We start from the raw sequence: 19459 nt of genomic DNA, 5'->3' as shown, positions 1-19459 counted from the left end.
AATATTGAGATGTATGATATAAAAACTACATGTGCCTAAAAGGTTTCTGTCATTTAATATCCACAGATAACTACAATACATACTAAAAGGAGGGTTTTATCTTTTAAACAGTTAAGATTACAACAATGTAGAATCTAGGAAAACTTTTAAATACACATTCGTAGCTTATATAAAATAAAGTAGTCAGTTACTCTTCAATTCTTGAAAATTTAAACACTTAAAAATTACAAGGATATACACCCAAACACTAGTTTATGGAAGGTCATTATACAAGATAAATTACTTTCCAGTTCTCTTTTATGCTCATCCTTCAGGTGAAATTTAACAGTGAACGTTACACTGTAGTTTTTTAAACAATATGAATTAATTACCACTTATCTTTTATGCTGTTTCTTCAAATGAAATCTAACAGTGAATATTACACTGCAGTTTTTTAAACAATATGAATTAATTACCACTTATCTTTTATGCTGTTTCTTCAAATGAAATCTAACAATACAATTAAAACATTTATTTACACAAAGCTAATACTAAAGGTAAATACTTACTTTTAAAGCAGCCACTCTGAAGAACGTGACTTGAAGTTTGAAACATTTACAACATGAGAAGTACTAAATTATAAAGCAGAATTTTACCTATTTGTGAAAGAAATAAATACCTCCAGCTATCAATAACGTTAAAGACTTCTTTAACAGAGCCACTCACATCTAGATGTACATGTATAATCAGTTCTACAAACTATGCATATATAAAGAAAACTTTGAAGAATTAATGTGAACTATAAATATGGTTTACCGACTGCCCACTGTTCACATCTCATATACTTATACACATGCTGAGACTGTAGAGCATTTGAACATGTGGACATAATCTATAAAACCTGCTAACTATCAACACAATAATATAAAAACAATGTCTCTCTCCAACTTTAAAATTTTCTCAACAGCTAAGCATGACACTGAACTTCTAATAAAAGAAACATTTTACATAAAATATCTTCTTCCATCTCTAAATCATACACGTTCTTCATTTGATTTACATCTTTTTTAATTCGCACTACATGCTTTTCATTTCCTCTTGTTCTACTTTTTACATTCATATCGTTTACTTATTATTTATTATAAATTATATCATATTTCTGTTTGTAGCACTGTGTTAGTTTTGCACCTCTAAATTTCTGAAGATGGAATTTTGAAGATTCCGAAACATTTAATAAATGTTTCATATCGTTATGTTCATGTTTTAGATTTTCCAAAAGTGAATCATCTACTAGCAATAGAACAATGTTAGAACTCGCCAACTTTTATGAAAAATTGTGTTTAATATCATTAAAAAATTAAGCCCTAATTGTATTATTTTTTTTCTGTTTCCTACTTTGATTTTTTTTAAAATGCATGTGATTTTTATGCTTCAACAATAAAGATTATACAGGATATAATCACAATAACAACATATAACTCTTAACTAATAACAACTGAAGCTTTAAAAGAATAAGTCAAAAGTCATAATATCTCTGTGTTTTAACACGCCTTGTTCTGGTTGCAGCTATGGTGGGAAAAGGCACCATGTTTCGACTAGACAGTGGTTTAGTGGGTGAAGGACTAACAGATGTTGAGATTGAAGATCCTCCTGAAGATTTTATTGGTGAAAGATCACCAGTTTTTGAACTTGAAGAACCCACTGAAGATTTTGTTGGTGAAGTATCAGCAGTTTTTGAAGTTGAAGAACCCCCTGAAGATTTTGTTGGTGAAGTATCAGCAGTTTTTGAAGTTGAAGAACCCCCTGAAGATTGTGTTGGTGAAGTATCAACAGTTTTTGAAGTTGAAGAACCCCCTGAAGGTTGTGTTGATGAGGTATCAACAGTTTTTGAAGTTGAAGAACCCCCTGAAGATTGTGTTGGTGAAGCATCAACAGTTTTTGAAGTTGAAGAACCCCCTGAAGATTGTGTTGGTGAAGCATCAACAGTTTTTGAAGTTGAAGAGCCCTCTGAAGATTGTGTTGGTGAAGCATCAACAGTTTTTGAAGTTGAAGAGCCCTCTGAAGATTGTGTTGGTGAAGCATCAACACTTTTTGAAGTTGAAGAACCCCCTGAAGATTGCGTTGGTGAAGCATCAACAGTTTTTGAAGTTGAAGAACCCCCTGAAGATTGTGTTCGTGAAGCATCAACACTTTTTGAAGTTGAAGAACCCTCTGAAGACTGTGTTGGTGAAGCATCAACAGTTTTTGAAGTTGAAGAGCCCTCTGAAGATTGTGTTGGTGAAGTATCAACAGTTTTTGAAGTTGAAGAACCCTCGGAAGATTGTGTTAATGAAGTATCAACAGTTTTTGAAGTTGAAGAACCTCCTGAAGATTGTGTTAGTGAAGTATCAATAGTTTTTGAAGATCGTGCTCCTGGAGTATCAACAACTTTTGAAGTTGAAGAAACCCGTGAAGACTGTGTTGTTGGAGTAAAAATAGTTTTGGAAGATGATAAAGCTACAGGAGTATTAACAGTTTTTGTAGTTGAAGAATCCACTGTAGATTGTGTTACTGAAGTATCAAGAATTTTTGAAATTGAAGAACTTCCTGAAGATCGTTTTGCTGAAGTATCAACAGTGTTTGAAATTGAAGAATCCCCTGGAGATTGGATTGGTAATGTAACAACAGTTTTTGATGACAATAGACCTGAAGAAGATTGCATTACTGGTGTATCAACATTTTTAGTTGATGAATGTCCCAAAGATTGTATTGTTGAAGAATCAATAACTGCAGGAACTGAATATTTTCTTGTAGATTGCATTGTGGAACTGTCAACAGTTATTGATGATAATCCCCTTAAAGATTGTGATGTCAAAGAATCAACACAAGTTAAATCTGATAAATAAGTTGAAGTTTGTGTCGTTGAAGAACTAACAGATGAAGATGAAAAACCATCTGAAGGATGTGTTGTTGAAGATGCAACAGATGTTAATGGCATATCTCCTGAAACTTCTGTCGTGGAAGTACTAAGAGACATTGAAGCTGCAGCCACTGATGTATTTGCTATTGAAGAATCAACACATGTGTGAATTGAAAACCTGCCTGAAGATTGCCATTTTGAAAGAGAATCTGGTTTTGAAACCATTAAGTTTTTTAAGGACCATGATTCTGAAGAACCAAAAGATGTTGAAGTTGCTAAACTTTCAGAAGATTGTGCTCCTTGAAAACTTCTTGTAGCTTGTGTTGTTAAGAAACAATCAGCACTGGAAGTACCCATATCTCCTGAAAATTGTGTTGCTGAAGAAATAACACATGGTGAAGATGAACTTTCAGAAGGTTGTACTGTTGTTGAAGAACTTACGGACAGTGACGTTGGATAGCATCCTAAAGATTCCATTAGAGAATAACCATTAAAGTTTGAAACTGATGAGCCTTCTAAAGATTGTGTTGTAGATGAAACTACCAGTGCTGCAGTTAAGGAATCTCCAGTAGATGATGGTGTAGAAGAACTAACAGATGTTGATGTGAAGAAACTCCCAGAAAGTTTTGTTCCCGAAGAGTCAGCGGACCCTGAAGCTGATGAATTTAAAGATGGTTGTAATGTGGAAGTACTGACAGTTACTGAAGTTGAGGAATCTCCAGAAAGTACAGATACTGAGGATGATATGTTCTCAAAAGGTTTTAGTGTAGAAGTTTCTATAGATAATACACTTGAAAACCGTTCAGAATGACCAATCATGGAAGAGGTATCACCAGATTTTGAAGCTGAGGGATCACCAGAAGGTTTATCTGTGGGAGTATGAACAGTAGTTGAAACTGGAGAATCTCCAGAAGGTTGATTTGTAGAAGTTTCCACATACATTGAAGCTGGGGAATCTCCAGAAGGTTGTACTCTAAAAGTATCAACAGATGTCGAAACTGGGGAATCTCCAGAAGGTTGTACTGTGAAATTATCAACAGATGTTGAAACTTGAGAATTTCCAGAAGGTTGTACTGTAAAAGTATTAACTGATATTGAAGTTGGGAAATCTTCAGAAGGTTGTACTGTGACAGTATCAACAGATGTTGAATTTGGGGTATCTTCAGAAGGTTTTACTGTGGAATTATCAACATACATCGAAGCTAGAGAATTTCCAGAAGGTTGTACTGTGGAAGTATCAACAGATGTTGAAGCTGGGGAATCTCCAGAAGGTTGTACTGTGAAAGTATCAACAAATGTTGAATTTGGGGTATCTTCAGAAGGTTTTATTGTGGAATTATTAACAGATATTGAAGCAGGGGAATCTCCAGAAGGTTGTGCTGCAAAAGTGTCAACATACATCGAAGCCGGGGAATGTCCGGAAGTATCAACAGATGTTGAAGCTAAGGAATTACCAGAGGGCTTTATAACAGAATATGAAGTCAAAGGAGTATCAGAACATAGTGTTTCAGGTGAACAAGCAACTGTTAAAACCATAGATTTTCTTGGAGGTTGTTCTGTATGATTAACAAATAATGGAAGTGGAGAACCTTTGGAAGTTTCTATTGTATATGGAACAGGCAATGGTGAATTTCTTGAAAGCTGTGTTATAGATGATTCATGAGAAGTTACTGTCAAACAATCATCAGATGCTTGTTTTGTATAAGGATCAACAGCTGGTTTAGTCAAAGGTTGTACAGAATGATCAATATACAAGTTCAAGGATGATCCAGATGACCCTGTAAAATAAAGAATATTCAATGAAATGTGTATTGTAATATAAATTACAGCTATTGAAGCTGAAGAACCTTGTGTAGTTGTGGTAATTGAAAACTTGCCAAATGTTACTTTACTAGATCTATTGTTAGAGTAATGTTTATGTGGTAAGGTTTCTCTTCTACACCGCTGAATATAAGCGAGTGAGAGACTGTGTGAAGCATCTTGTAGAGTTTTCAATAAAGGACGAGCTTAACAAGAGATTCCCTCAAAGTTCTGGTTTTGAAAAGATAAATCTTTAATGTGTTCTTCTTTAATCTAAACCTTGAAGTAATCTTTTTTTCGTGATTCACTAGTAGGTGATCACCAAAACAGTTTGTTTAAATTATGTACCTGTTGCAAAAGATATTTTTTCTTGATTTTTTATCAATGCTACACAATTTTAAGTTTAAATATGTAGAAAATACACTTATATTTTATTAAGATTATTTTGAAAGAACATTTATTTGTGTAAGGACATTATATTCTGTTTCTTCAAACAACTGAATATCTAGAAAACAACTTAAAGAAGGTTGGCAAAACAAATTTTTTATGTTATTGATTTGAATCTTACCCGATGCCAGACAGCAAGAGTTGTCTTTGCTACCAGCTGATACAGTAATAGGTTCCACAACTTGGATCCCTAGCAAATGTTCTCTCTCTTCTACTTCTTCTGAAATGAGTAAATTCCTTTCTTCATGCCCTGCTTGTAAATTTGATAAAATTTGTGTTTCATCATTCTTCAAACTAACTGTTCCCCCATTTTGAGAATGTGAATGTTGAGATACAACTATAGATTCCTCTATTATATTATTCTTACTCTTACTAAAGAGTGTTGATGATACACCATTGTCACTAACAGGATCAAATAAATATGGATTGTATAGATTTTCTTCCTGTGTGGGAATTTCAAAGTGAATTTTGTCTGGTTGATCTTTGGATGAACAACAACTACTAAACATATGAACTTCGGTACATCCACTCAGCTTCTTCTCTCTTCGTTTCGAAATTGCTGTTGCTGCCTGCATTCTAGCCGAGGGAGAAGAGGATGAAGCATTGAGAATGACCCCCTGCAGCTGTAAAGGCTTGCCTGCTGATGATTTCGTAGACCCTGAGATAAGAAAAGTAGCAGGCTCTGTTCCTTGAGAAGATGATAAAAGCAATGTTGGGGATTTCAGAATGGTTTTAGGGGTAAACTGTTTAGTTGAAGGAGTACTGGAAAGTTCACTAGAAGTGACAATGCTTTTACTGATACTGCTAGCTTGTGCCAAAGTCTGTAACTTGGTAAGGTCAAAATGACCACTGGTAAGAATTTTTGCTTGAGTTACAGCAGGAGAATTACTAGTAGTTCCTGGTGTCAAACAAGCAGTAGTAAGAGGAAAATCATGATACTGTAGCTTCTGAATTGCTTCTACTTGCTCTTGGTCTGGTTCAATTAATGATGACTGGCCTTTCCCTATTGGTGAAGCTTTTCTGATTAAAACATCTGAGGAGCTTGCAGGTGGTGTTTCTGCAAAATTTTCACTCATTAAGACTCTTGTGGCAGCTGGAAAGGTGAATGTAGTCAGAGGATTTCCATTTAAAGCTAGACTAGGAATAACACCGGGCAATTTTGTGGAAGACATGTTTAGTAATGATGTATTAACACTGGTTGTTCTAATACTCGATGGAAAAGAAAAGGTAACAGGTGAAGCAAGAATGGAATGCAAAGAACTTGAAATGTTTACAGCAGGTAGACTAGAAGCTGAAGTGGAGATGGTTGAAGGTAACATAACAGAGTTGCCACAAGATGAAGAAAGGGAAGCATTTTCCATTTCATCTGACAAATTTTCTGAATAAGAAACCACAGGAGAAATGGCATCTCGGCTAGAAACAGCCAGAGCTTGGGCTTGCCGAAACTGGCTTAGGCTAGAAAAAGAGCCAATGTTGAACGAGTAACTTCTACCTGAATCTTTACGATGTGAAGTAGAAACTGTCGTAGAAGGTTGGGTATTTAAAATTCCACTACCTCCTTCAACGGGTAATGTGTAGATGGATGGAGGAAAGACTCCATTCCCACTAGTTGATACTACAGAGGTGATAAGTGTTGAAGATATTTCTCGACTTCCTTGGGAGACTTTACGTTTACGTCCTTTTTCATTATATACTGCTATACTTGTTTTAGGACCAGGGGTTTTCTTTGCTGCAGATAAAAGCAAAGGAAAAAACAAGAAATGCTTATCTCTACCAGTTTTTCATTTAATTAAAATCATTAAGTTTTTATATGTACATTTCATTATACTAGTGTAAAGAAACAACATTATCCAAACTTTCAAAATTAAAAAGTTTGACCTTTAATGTTATTGAAAATGGTACCATGAATACTTCTCCCGACTTACGTATTTACTACAGATGATTTTCTCTGAATAATGTATGATATGATTAATGTGATTCCTTACACAATTTCACTTAACCCTTTAAATATGGGTGGATAAAAATTACCATTAAAATTACCATCCTCTCAACTATGGAAGGACATTTATGCAATTAAAATATGGTAACTCTGAGCATTCTTCACCAAATCTTGTAAGATATTGTTATAGTTTCTAAGTATTTTGTACACAAAGAATGACATTATTTTAATTATGTCTTTCTAATAAAAATGTTATTTATCTATAGTAGTTATTTGCCATTAAACTGTTAAAATAGTTCAAAGGCAAAGTGATTTTAATTTTAAGTATACAAATAATTTTCTTCATTTTAAAGTTTTCATATTTCTTTTGCATAATCTGTAGAACCTCCTAAATGAATATCAAAAGTTTTTTTAAGGTAAATGTTTATATTTTATTTATTTATCATTTTCTCTGCCATATTACTAACTCTTGCTATTATCATCAACATACAATGCAATGGAATGATTAAAATTAGGAAAAAAATACACACCTTTTAATTTTTTTGTAGAATATCTTTAAAGATGTTGTTTTGTTTATATTTGTAACTTCTGGTCTTTTCCTTTTCGCATATAGTTAACATTTAACGTTTTATTTTCCATTCTTGTCCTTTACCACTTATTATTCATCTCGACACAAATCAACAGTGGCATATTACAGTTTCTTTGGAAGACATGTGCAACCTTTTCATGAATATCATAAGCCTTGAGAACAGATGCAAAGTAGGATGGATATTCAAAAAATGTTTAAACCTTTTAATTATGCATTTTAAATACATAATTAACTAAAATATAATAGTAAGACCTAAATACAATATAAACTGTATCTCTAACTATAACGTATTTTGGTAAAAAACAACCATAAGTGCTATAGTTGATCAAGCAGCCAACAATACTAGAGTCAATTTCATGTACTCTGTGATGACAACTTGGCACCAATTTCAAAATATCATGGTTAGATTATAATGTAAAATGAGCTCTTTCTAATGATTATACATGTGTATGTAACATCTACATGTAGGCTATAAATCTGAAACAAATTTGTTGAAAGTGTGAGTGGCAATTGTAAGGAGTTGAAAAAAATTATTACTAGTTTAAACTGTATTCATTCAGAGAATTTTAGAAGTGAATGAGTCAAAAGGTTATGTAAGTATCTTATTGTCTAAATATACCTCTACTCAACTACCATTGTAGAGCCAAAGTAGAGAATTTTCATAGCTCATTGGTCACATGACAATGCATGTGAAGTTTAAGTAGTTTTTAAAGTTTTCTTTTAAAATAAAAGTTAAAATTTAGGTAACATAAAACTTCAAATCATAACATACGTTATAATGTTAATTTCATTCACATACATTGATATTCAAGGTGTTTAAATCAATTTTGAATGTAACACAGTGACTTGTGCAGAAAAGGGTTAAAAACGATTACAATGTTTTCTTGCCTTCAAGTTTAATACAACAGGATGTCAGAATTACACGAGGAAGGGATTTCAAAAATACTGAAACAGATTTGTATTTATTGGTAATCCTTGAACCAGGCAGACTAGATAAGCATCATCAAAACTTCCTTCTTTTCACCCTTTACTTATTGATGCACACATCAAAAACAATACTAGTGTGATATGTGAATCATCGAACATTAACATTTTCCTACACTGAAAATGTATATCCAATATATTCTTACCTCTTCTCAAAAAATAGCTTTTCCTGAATTGTACTGCCCTCTATATGAACGAATTTCTGCTCACCACAACACGTTTTCACATGAGGCAGCTGCATGATTGCATGCAAATGAGCATGTGGCAACCCTCCACCAATAGGAACATGATGTGACTCCCTCTATGTAGCTTAACCCAACTTCACTTCAGGATTAAGTAACAGAAAAGGAACAGATACCAGAATTGGGAAGGAAGGGTGGGAAGTGTGAGGTAAGACTATCAGAAATACATTTTCGGTGCAGGAAAATGTTGAATTCCATTCCATATCTTACCTTCTCTCACAGAATAGTAGAAACCCACGCTGACCAAAGGAAGCCCATAGGGTGTGTGTGAATAAAGGATACATAAGACACCCATGGGAGACTGTATCACTTCTGAGCCAGGTATACTGAATATGATATGTCACAATTAGAGTAGAATCATAAGAGGGACCCCAGAAGTAATGAGGGGACCCCTAGTGTTGAGTGGCAAGGGAAGAGCAGACTGTAAGAGAGAGTTCAACCTCAACCAACACCAGCAGTACCATGATAGGAATATATCAGTACCATTCACCTTGGACATAAGAACTGGAACTATCCCCAACATACAGTCCAGAACCAGATAGCACTGGGAATGAATCGTACAGTCTATGGTAGGAAGAAGGTACCTGGGTCACTCACATGTGAGGATTCATGTGGCTCCTCCAGCTCCAACCAATACCTTCTCTGAAAACCAACATCCAAATAATGGTAGGAAGGAGGGTGCCCAGCAAGAGAGTGAACTGCATTTTGACAGAAATCATTTAGTCCATAACCAGATGGCATCTAGAATAGCACATCAGGTCCATGATAGGAGGAGTGTCTATACACCATCTAAATTAGCAGAACACCACCACCATACTCTCAACTGAGTGGAATTGAGCACAACTCCATGGTCCCCCATCCCAGCAGCTAGGAGTTGGTAAGTGGTAAGGACTCCAATTGGCCATTGGAAGAAGGGGGAGAAATGCATTGGAGAGTTGGGAAGAACTTAGTATGCTTTGGAGACAGTGCAATAGGTGCCCTCAAAACCCTATTTTGAAAAGCAGATCATTTCTGATTCAGTCAAAAGGAGGAGTGGCAGGGACGGGGAGCAATCCCCTTCTGATTTACTCATGGTAGTACATGAGTGTACTGTCTGGGATAAACATATATATGTATAATACAAAACACCATGAGGAAAACCTACAAGCAGTCTTGCAGAACACTCCATCTCAACGGTGGGTTTTAATGGCCTGAATGTACTTGGTCAGGCAGTTCTCGTGACTGAGAAGGATCCGTATGTGTGAGAAAGGCTCCTGTAAAGAAGAAAAATAAATAAAAAAGCATCTACTCACTCCTAGAGAAACTGTGGAGCTCAAGATGGCAATGGGAGGTAGATGGTAAACTGTAGAGTAGGAAATAGCCAGATGACGAAGATAACATGAAATAAACATATAAACATGCCAGCACAAACTATATCATCTAATGGATGATGGAAATGGACAGCCAGGGACATGGTAATGTGATGGATTTGATTGAGAGGAGATTTGGAATACATGACCATCATCAGGAGACATGGAAGAATAAACCATGCAAATAAGTTGGCAAATCCAACCCATTAGTGACATAGGAGAAATATCATGGGAAAGGTAATGTTTTAAATGAATGAAAAAACGGGAATCACAGAAGGGAGCAATGCAAGCCATGTAACAACAGAGTGCCCAGCCAAAACATGAGGGGCGATCCGGATCGGAAAGATAATAAAGGTGAGAAATGGAAGGGAGGGAAATAGGAGTGAAAGTGGACACTGAAAGCCCCTTGTCAAAAAGCTAGGTGCAGGAGAGTAGGATGGGACTGAGGAAAACTATGAAAAGAAGACCAACAGCAGTAGACATACGACTTACATTGGTAAACTAACATGGAGGAAGGGCAAACTGAATGGAAAATCAGGGAATCAACCCATGGGGAAAGTCCGGCCTTTATGGCAAGGGACCAGACAAAAGCCACATGTGAAGACAGAGTGGAAAGATGTAGCACACTTAAATGAAGATGAACAAGGCATGAGAGAAGAATCCACAGACAAATCAGGAGCCCACATGAAGGTAGCTAACTTCCGGTGAACCATAGCCATAACATCTCATGTTGACAATTGTAAACACAGAGCCACAGTAGTCAATTGCTTTTTTTTTAGTAAACTTGAGTGTAGGAGGAACAGCAGTGGTAGTAGCTGGAACATGAAACTTAAAATCCATTTCAACAAAGAATGAAAGTAGAAATATCCAACCAGGTAGCTCCAAAGAATCACATGTTAAAATAAAATACACGTGCTAATAGATATACTAACTAAAATTTCAGAACCCAAGTGTAGCAAACATAACAATAAAATAAGGAATTGATAGAAAATTCTATAAGTGAGAGCATGAACAAAAACTTTTAAACATTACAATTGCTGATCAAGAAGTGAAGTTGGGTTAGGCTGCATACAGGGTGAGCTGTGCAGGGAGTTGTGTCATGCTCCTGTTGGTGCAGGGTTGTTGCATGCTTACACACAGTAAGGATAGGTAGGAGTATCAAAGCTAGTGGTAAGCAAAAATGTTCTCATATAGAGGGCAGTACAAGTCAGGAAAAGTTATTCTACGAGTTGAGGTAAGATATTGTATCAGAATTCACCATATGCAAGCCTTCTGTATGAAACACCTGTTTTACAAGAGTATGATGTAAGTAAACAAATTAGTGTAAATATTTTAACTCAATGAACAAAATAATTGTAGACAAACACAAAATATGTTTGTTCTATAGGAAAATCCCTGAAGATTTTTAATTAAACCACTAAAAAAAAAAAAAGAAATGGACCTGGTTAAAACTGCTGTAAATATAAAATAATTATACAATCAACATTTTGGCCAACTGACCTTCATTGGTCCATGTTCCACAATGCTTTACTTAACTAAATATTACTGTGTATAAACAAGCTATTCAAAAACATACATTTATTTTGTATAATCGTAACACTTAGTACAAATGTTATCAGGGTTAATTATTGAAAATGCATATACACAAGCCATTCAAAAATGTAATTTATTTTTTACATTTGTAGTACAGAGATCAGTGTAGATGTCAGGTGCTGTAACAGAACACGATAGAAAATAATTATTTCAGTTATGCAATCTCTCCTTGTTATGAACTACTAAATGCTCTATTCTAATTAATTTGTTATATATTGTGTGTTACATATGTTTTCAATTTTAAAAAAAATCTATGATGATCTGGTTTCCACATACACAAATCAGTATATTAAATGGCCACTTTTTAAAGTTAACATTGTGGACAAGTAAAAAAACTTACTCATTGTTCAAGCATCAAATGGCCACTTTTTAAAATTAACATTATAGACAAGTAAAAAAACTTACTCACTGTTCAAGCATCAAATGGCCACTTTTTAAAATTAACAATGTAGACAAGTAAAAAAACTTACTCATTGTCCAAGCAATTTGGTGATAAATGGAATTTTGACCACTAATATGTCTAATGTATCCCAGCTGGCCTAATGAGCCTTAGTAGTGAAACAACATATCTTGACAAGAGGGATGTGTTTTGTCAACAGTGCTAACCTTTAACGACTATTGTTAACAACTGTTGTTGCATTTTGGTACAATAAACTATAAATCTTTGATGAAGCAACTTCTCCTGAGAGAAAATTAAACTGTTTACATGTTGGGTTTCTGGGACGAGCAAAGCAGATTTTGAACATTGGGTTTCTGAGCTGAGAAAAGCAGATTTTACATGATGGGTTTCTGGGCTGAGCAAGGCAGATTTTACATGTTGGGTTTCTGGGCTGAGCAAGACAAATTTTACATGTTGCTGGGCTGAGCAAGACAAATTTTACATGTTGGGTTTCTGGGCGGAGCAAGGCAGATTTTACATGTTGGGTTTCTGGGCTGAGCAAGGCAGATTTTACATGTTAAGTTTCTGGGCTGAGCAAGGCAGATTTTAAAATTTATTGTACAGCATCACCTGGTACATAATTATGCTGAAAAGGAGTAGTTCTTTTTCACAAAGGTCATGAAGTCCAAACTGGGCTTCATTATCCAAAATGTCACAATATAACACATTATTCATATCTATCTTAATCAAAAGAGCAAACCAAGTTCAACCCCCCCCCCCACCTTCTTCTTGGTTAGAAAAACAGTTATATTCAAAATATTCCCAAAGTTATCATTAAACCCAGAATTGTCCAAAGCAAACAAGAACAAACAGTGTTCATTACTTTTCACCTCTAACTCAATGCTCAAGGCACCACAAAAGTTGGCACACAGTATTCACAGCTGCAATGCATACCTTATAAGTTGCAACACATTGTTCACTTTGCACAGAGGTTGGGCTAGTCCGTAGTTGTGAACTTTCATTCAAGTACTGTGAGATGGACTTAATGTAGCATGTGATTTTATTTATTTTCACAAATGAAAATATGCATAGACCAACTATCAGATTAATTTTCAGCTCAGCACTGTTGTTTCACACTGACAAGTGAAATCATCCCTCACTTTTTTAGCACATTATCCACAGAAGATTTAGGTAATAGTAGATAGTGTGATATGTCTTGGATAATTATACCATAAGTTCTGAATCCAAACCCACCAATTATAACAACTCCAGATAGCTGGTTTTAGCAGCTGCTAAGCCAATTATAACAACTCCAGAAAGCCGGTTGTAGCAGCTGCTAAACCAATTATAACAACTCCAGAAAGCTGGTTGTAGCAGCTGCTAAACCAATTATAACAACTCCAGAAAGCTGGTTGTAGAAGCTGCTAAACCAATTATAACAACTCCAGAAAGCTGGTTGTAGCAGAAATTTATCAAATAATCATCACTTAATGAATCCTTATCATATGCAATGCTCTTAAAACAGACAGAGACAATCCTATTTACTGAACAGGGCTTCATCATGTTAATGCTTACAAAGGATAGATTCAACTATTATAGGTTAGCATTGTCCTATACTGAAGTTGTATTTCCAATAGATACTTACCTCCTCTCACAAAATAGCTTTTCTCGACTAGCACTGCCATCTATCGGCACAAATTTTCCATGCATGCCAATAGCCTTCTACCTCCCAATTCTGCATATCCACATGTAAATGATCATGCAGAAGCTCTCCACCAATAGGAGCATGAATCGTAACCAGCGCCCTCCTCACATCTGCACTTGTTAATCACTTCAAAATTAGTCAGAAGACCTACATCCTATATCATCAGAAGTGGGGAGGCTGGATGGGAAATATGAGAAGAGGTAATTATCTATAGGAAATACATTTTCAATGTAGAAAAATGCTAGCTTCTGATATGATATCTTACCTTCGCTCACAAAATAACTAGAATCTCACACTGAACCAATGGAGGGTTGATAAAGAAAAAATAATCCCCATTAGGAAGTGCTCAAACAGAGACCATGAGGTGTGGAACCAAAACATCACACCTCAGTAGGAGACCACACCACATCTTATCCAGGTATACTCTCTGCTCTTTTATGACAGTGTCACAAACATAAAGGATGGTAAAACAATAAGGAATTCCAGAATATGAATGACTGATGAATGGGACTCCAGGGTGTCAAATGGCTAGGGTGCAACAAACCATAGTGGTAGTTCGACCTCATCCAACACCAGGCGGTACATGGAGTGGTAAATCATATCCTCAGTAGGTAGAGAAACACCTACCTCTTCACCTTGAAATGGAAATTGGTATGGAAAACAAGCTTCCATACCAGAATCTATCATCACTTGTGCTCATTTCTAACACCAGATCCACTGCGAACTGACATCCAGCAGATGGTAGGAAGATGGAAAGCCCCAGCAGGAAGACATCTCCAGTCCAAAACCTGACAGCACCAGGTATAGGATTTCCAATCTGTGGTAGGAGGATCATATCTGGCTGTACACAAGTTGGAAAACATGCACTGTGTCCAGCTACAACTAACACCACATCCACCAGGAACCGACATTCAGCAGATAGTAGGATGAGGGACCAGTCCAAAACCCAGTGGCAGTGGCCATTTGTCATTCAGTCCATGGTAGGAGGAGGGATACCAGCCAGCACACAAGTAAGGACTTACTTAGCTGGACATCTCCAACCAAGACCTAAGCCATCAGGAATGTACAGCTGGAGGATGATAGGGAGGAACATCTCAGCCTGAGGGGCAAACTACAATAATATATACATATATATATATATATATTCATGACATGGCAGAGTGCTTTAACCAAAACCTGGCAGCTTCTGCAATTGTACATCAGGTCTGTGGCAGGAAGGGACTCAATGTCGCAAAATAGCAAGGACCACAAAATCTGTCAGCTTTACTCATGTTAGTCCACAAGTGTATGGTCTGGAACAAACACATTTATGAAGCAAAAAACCACTAGAAAGAACAACTAGCAGCCCTACAGAACAACCCATCTCTACAATGTGCATAACCCAAACCTGTGACAGAAATATTTAGTCATAAATAACAATAAAATGGAGACACACAACCAACACCTGGCAGCATCTGGAATTGTACATCAGGTCCATGGTAGAAAGGACTACAATGCAATTGATATCGAGTATGGTCACAGGATGGACAGTGTGGATTCTCAAAAAAGTATACCTGGTCAGGTATCACTTGCCACAGAGTGGAATCCACAAGACAATAGCAAAAGACCCCTGAACAAGTAAGAAAAGTAATAAAAAAACAACTTTCATAATAACTAAATGCAAAATTTTAAATAAAAAGTCAAAAAGTCAGTAACATAATGGAAAACGCTGACAAATCTGTGAGCAAAAGCCAGTACGTCTGGACATTACTACTGCCAATCCAAAAGTGATTAACAAGTGCAGATGTGAAGAGGGCACTGGTTACAATAGGAGTGGTGTCGTCCTATTGGTGGAGAGCTGCTGCATGATCATTTATATGTGGATATTGCAGAAACAGGAGGTAGAAGACTGGGAGCATGCATCAAAAATTTGTGCCAACAGAGGGCAGTGCTAGTCAAGAAAAGCTATTTTGTGAGAAGAGGTAAGATACTATCTCATAAAAAATGGTAAATATAAACCAGACTTGCAATACCCTCATGTGGTGTTGAAGAACTATAATGGACTGCAACTACTTGTTAAAGTAAAATGGGGATGAGGTTACAGCTTCTATACCAAGAAGGCCTCAGTATAGGAGTTGAAAAGTCATCCACTATTCATTCAACAGGCTGTTGTAGTTAATTAAAGTTCTGAAACCTACTACGTCTAGTTTGCCTAAAGTTCCACTGAAACAACTCTTGTTGTGTACTTTCATTGATACTACTTTGTTAACCAAGAGGTTCTTTCCATGCTTGTTATTTATGATAATACGTGAAACTCTATGAGGCTATATTTCAGTTTTTCCATTTAAGTTTTTACACAACACTACAGTAGAAGCCAAATTTTAGCATATTCAAAATACACCGAGTTAAAGGATTATTTTGAAATGTGTTCTCTACTGATACATGAAAAACACAGAGATAACTTCAGTTTCCTTTTAAGACATTACCATTATTAATTTCAATTTATCTTACCCTCAAAATCTCTGTAAACTATTATGTCACCCATTTTTTTAAAATGTTGAGAAATAAAAAAAATGAATTGGGAAGAGATTTTATTAAACTAATTTTTGAAAAATAAATTTCTAACTTTCAATCGTAAAATTATCTGGATAAACCACAAAGAGAAATATGATGAAAACATGGTAAATTCCATCATTAATGATATAGCATAATGTTAATACTGCTAAGAGATGTATTTATTTGATCAATGTTTTAGGCATAATTTTCATCGTCAGATGCATTAGAGCTTCAAAAACCAGTTCATTTTTTTGGCATTTGCTTCAAGTATCTTGTTAGGAATCCCTTGCTCAGTTAAGCCTTCATTTGTGGCATTAAGGTATTAAAAATTGAAACAGCTGCCAAACGCAAACTGTGTCCAATTAATTATCCATTCAATCTTTAAGGGGTCCATCTGAGTTCCTCCAGCAACTTTCATCAAAATTGGTTCAGCCATTTCTTCACAACAGCATGTTACACCAGACAATCAACTGTGCTTCATATGTATATTTATAATTTAGTTGACTTTCTGAGAAAACAAAATTTATCTAATGCTTTTAATACTGGTAAAGAATCTCAGTATTAAAATATATTTCTGTCTTTGAAAATATGCACAAAAAAATTACACTAACACACTGAAAACTTTAACAGTGTTCATCTTCAGAGATTTTCCATTATAAATAATTTAAAATTTGACTTCCTAAGTTATCTATAGAAAATATTTACAATGACAGTAAAGATGCTAACTCATTGTCATGTTTTTGATTATAATGTGATGATTAGCTGTAATACAACATTTGTAGTATAAATCTTTAAAAATAGTATCAGATATGTGAAAATAAAATATAATCCTTTAATATACGTTTTTATGTGTGTAAAAATAAAAGTATCTTCAGAATTATACCATGCTTATGACTGAAAATAAATAGCACCTTATGTGACACATATCACAAAAACAAACATACAGGTATAACCATCATAATTTCAAATTGCTGACCAGAAGAAGAGCAACAAACCAGAAATACTGACCACCTACTTGGATAATAAAAAAAAAAACTGCACTAGCTGTCACAGCTATAACACTTACACAGCTGAAAGTATGTAATATGTTCACTGACATATCGTGGCTTGAAACTTGTACCTTCTGATAACACTTACACAGCTGAAAGTACGTAATGTGTTCACTGACATATCATAGCTTGAAACTTGTACCTCCTGATAACACTTACACAGCTGAAAGTATGTAATGTGTTCACTGACATATCATAGCTTGAAACTTGTACCTCCTGATAACACTTACACAGCTGAAAGTATGTAATGTGTTCACTGATATATTGTGGCTTGAAACTTGTACCTCCTGATAACACTTACACAGCTGAAAGTATGTAAAATGTTCACTGGCATATCATAGCTTGAAACTTGCACCTCCTGATAACACTTACACAGCTGAAAGTATGTAACGTGTTCACTGATATATCATAGTTTGAAACTTGTACCTCCTGATAACACTTACACAGCTGAAAGTATGAAACGTGTTCACTGATATATCATAGTTTGAAACTTGTACCTCCTGATAACACTTACACAGCTGAAAGTATGAAACGTGTTCACTGATATATTGTAGCTTGAAACTTGTTCCTTCTGATAACACTTACACAGCTGAAAGTATGTAATGTGTTCACTGACATATTGTAGCTTGATACACAGTTTGGGGAAACTTGTACCTCCTGATACACAGTTTGGAATATTAACCACTAGGTCACATATAAAATTCTACTTATAACACCACACACAGAAATATAAATTTATATATAATTGTATTAAAGTTGTACACATAAAAATGAAACAGTCTTTCCTTCACAGAAACACATCTCTAAATGCTCCTATTAACAGTTTTTTAGGTTTTAAGTACCAAAAATTAAGCATCTACCAACTTCACAATTACTTAGTACCAAGCTAATTTTACTTCACTGATGAGAAATAGTTGTAAAATCTTTAATGATACTATAACACTAACTATTACCCCATGTTCAAATGTACAAACCTGAATTATCTCACTATTATACATTGTATACAATAATGTAACTTGAATAATACATCTATATAAACTAAGGTTCTAACCTTAACACAGAAGGTTACCATCCCCTAAAATAATGTCTTAGTATAAAAACTAGATGTATTCAAAACGTAGCCATTCCTTGAAAACTTACTGATATACACATGCAAAGAAAACTTAAACAGTTGCATTCATACAAAATCTACACCATTTTTCACCTAAACTATATTAGAAAAGTTTACAGGTTCAGCTGTGGCTCAACAAAGCAGTGATGATCTCACATTCCAGAGTATTATACCGAGCCTTTTATTCTTTGATACTGTCCAAACCATGCAAGGTTAATAAACTTGGTGCACAGATCTGATGAAAATCAAAGTCAAATTTCTAAACAATACAAATTTAAATACATGTGAATAGTTAAATTTATATATATGTGTGTGTGTGTGTGTGTGCATTATCACTACGACTACCGAGTCCTATGATTAACGTCACCATCGTTATATTTTGTTCCAAAAATTAAACAAGTAGGTGAAATTGTAAGAAATTTGACAAAACTTACCTAAAAGTATGTAGTTTCAAAAGAATAAAATATTTAATTTTGATTTGTTCTACTATTGCTAATAAAAATTTGTTATTAGTACACGAACTATAACTAGTTCATCTGCAAAGTGACTTTCATTTTGAGTATAAAAATACTATTTGTTATCTTTGTTTTCACACTTCATTTGCATAATCTTGAGAACCTCCTAAATAAATATTGTTGCGTCAGTGAGGTCACGTGACTAGTATCACGCCACGTCCTTCTCGAACCTTCGTGAATTATCGGGAGACTACTAGATTGGGGGTAGTCTGGTATATATAAGACGGTCACAACGTGATGGAACAAGGAGTAATTGAACTGCAGTCAGAGAGTGTGTAATTGAACTGCAGTCAGAGAATGAGTAATTGAACTGCAGTCAGAAAGTGTGTAATTGAACTGAGTAT

At 35.2% G+C, this 19459-nt stretch overlaps 1 protein-coding gene across 1 annotated transcript in view; it reads right to left on the bottom strand.

Moving 5' to 3' along the window:
• Nucleotides 1-302: 302 nt before the first annotated feature.
• Nucleotides 303-19459, bottom strand: part of LOC106470463 (serine-rich adhesin for platelets-like) — a 25464-nt gene continuing 6307 nt past the window's right edge. The window contains exons 3-4 of the mRNA XM_022399070.1: nt 5247-6854; nt 303-4656 (exon numbers count right to left, since the gene is read on the bottom strand). Of these exons, the coding sequence (XP_022254778.1) occupies nt 1496-4656; nt 5247-6854 (4769 nt within the window). The 3' untranslated portion in view covers nt 303-1495. The remainder of the gene's footprint in view (nt 4657-5246; nt 6855-19459) is intronic.

The sequence above is a fragment of the Limulus polyphemus genome, unplaced genomic scaffold (assembly GCF_000517525.1).
Source record: "Limulus polyphemus unplaced genomic scaffold, Limulus_polyphemus-2.1.2 Scaffold4020, whole genome shotgun sequence".
NCBI lineage: Eukaryota > Metazoa > Arthropoda > Merostomata > Xiphosura > Limulidae > Limulus > Limulus polyphemus.
Note: the sequence above shows the minus strand (reverse complement) of the source record. Positions and strands in the feature narration are given on the sequence as shown.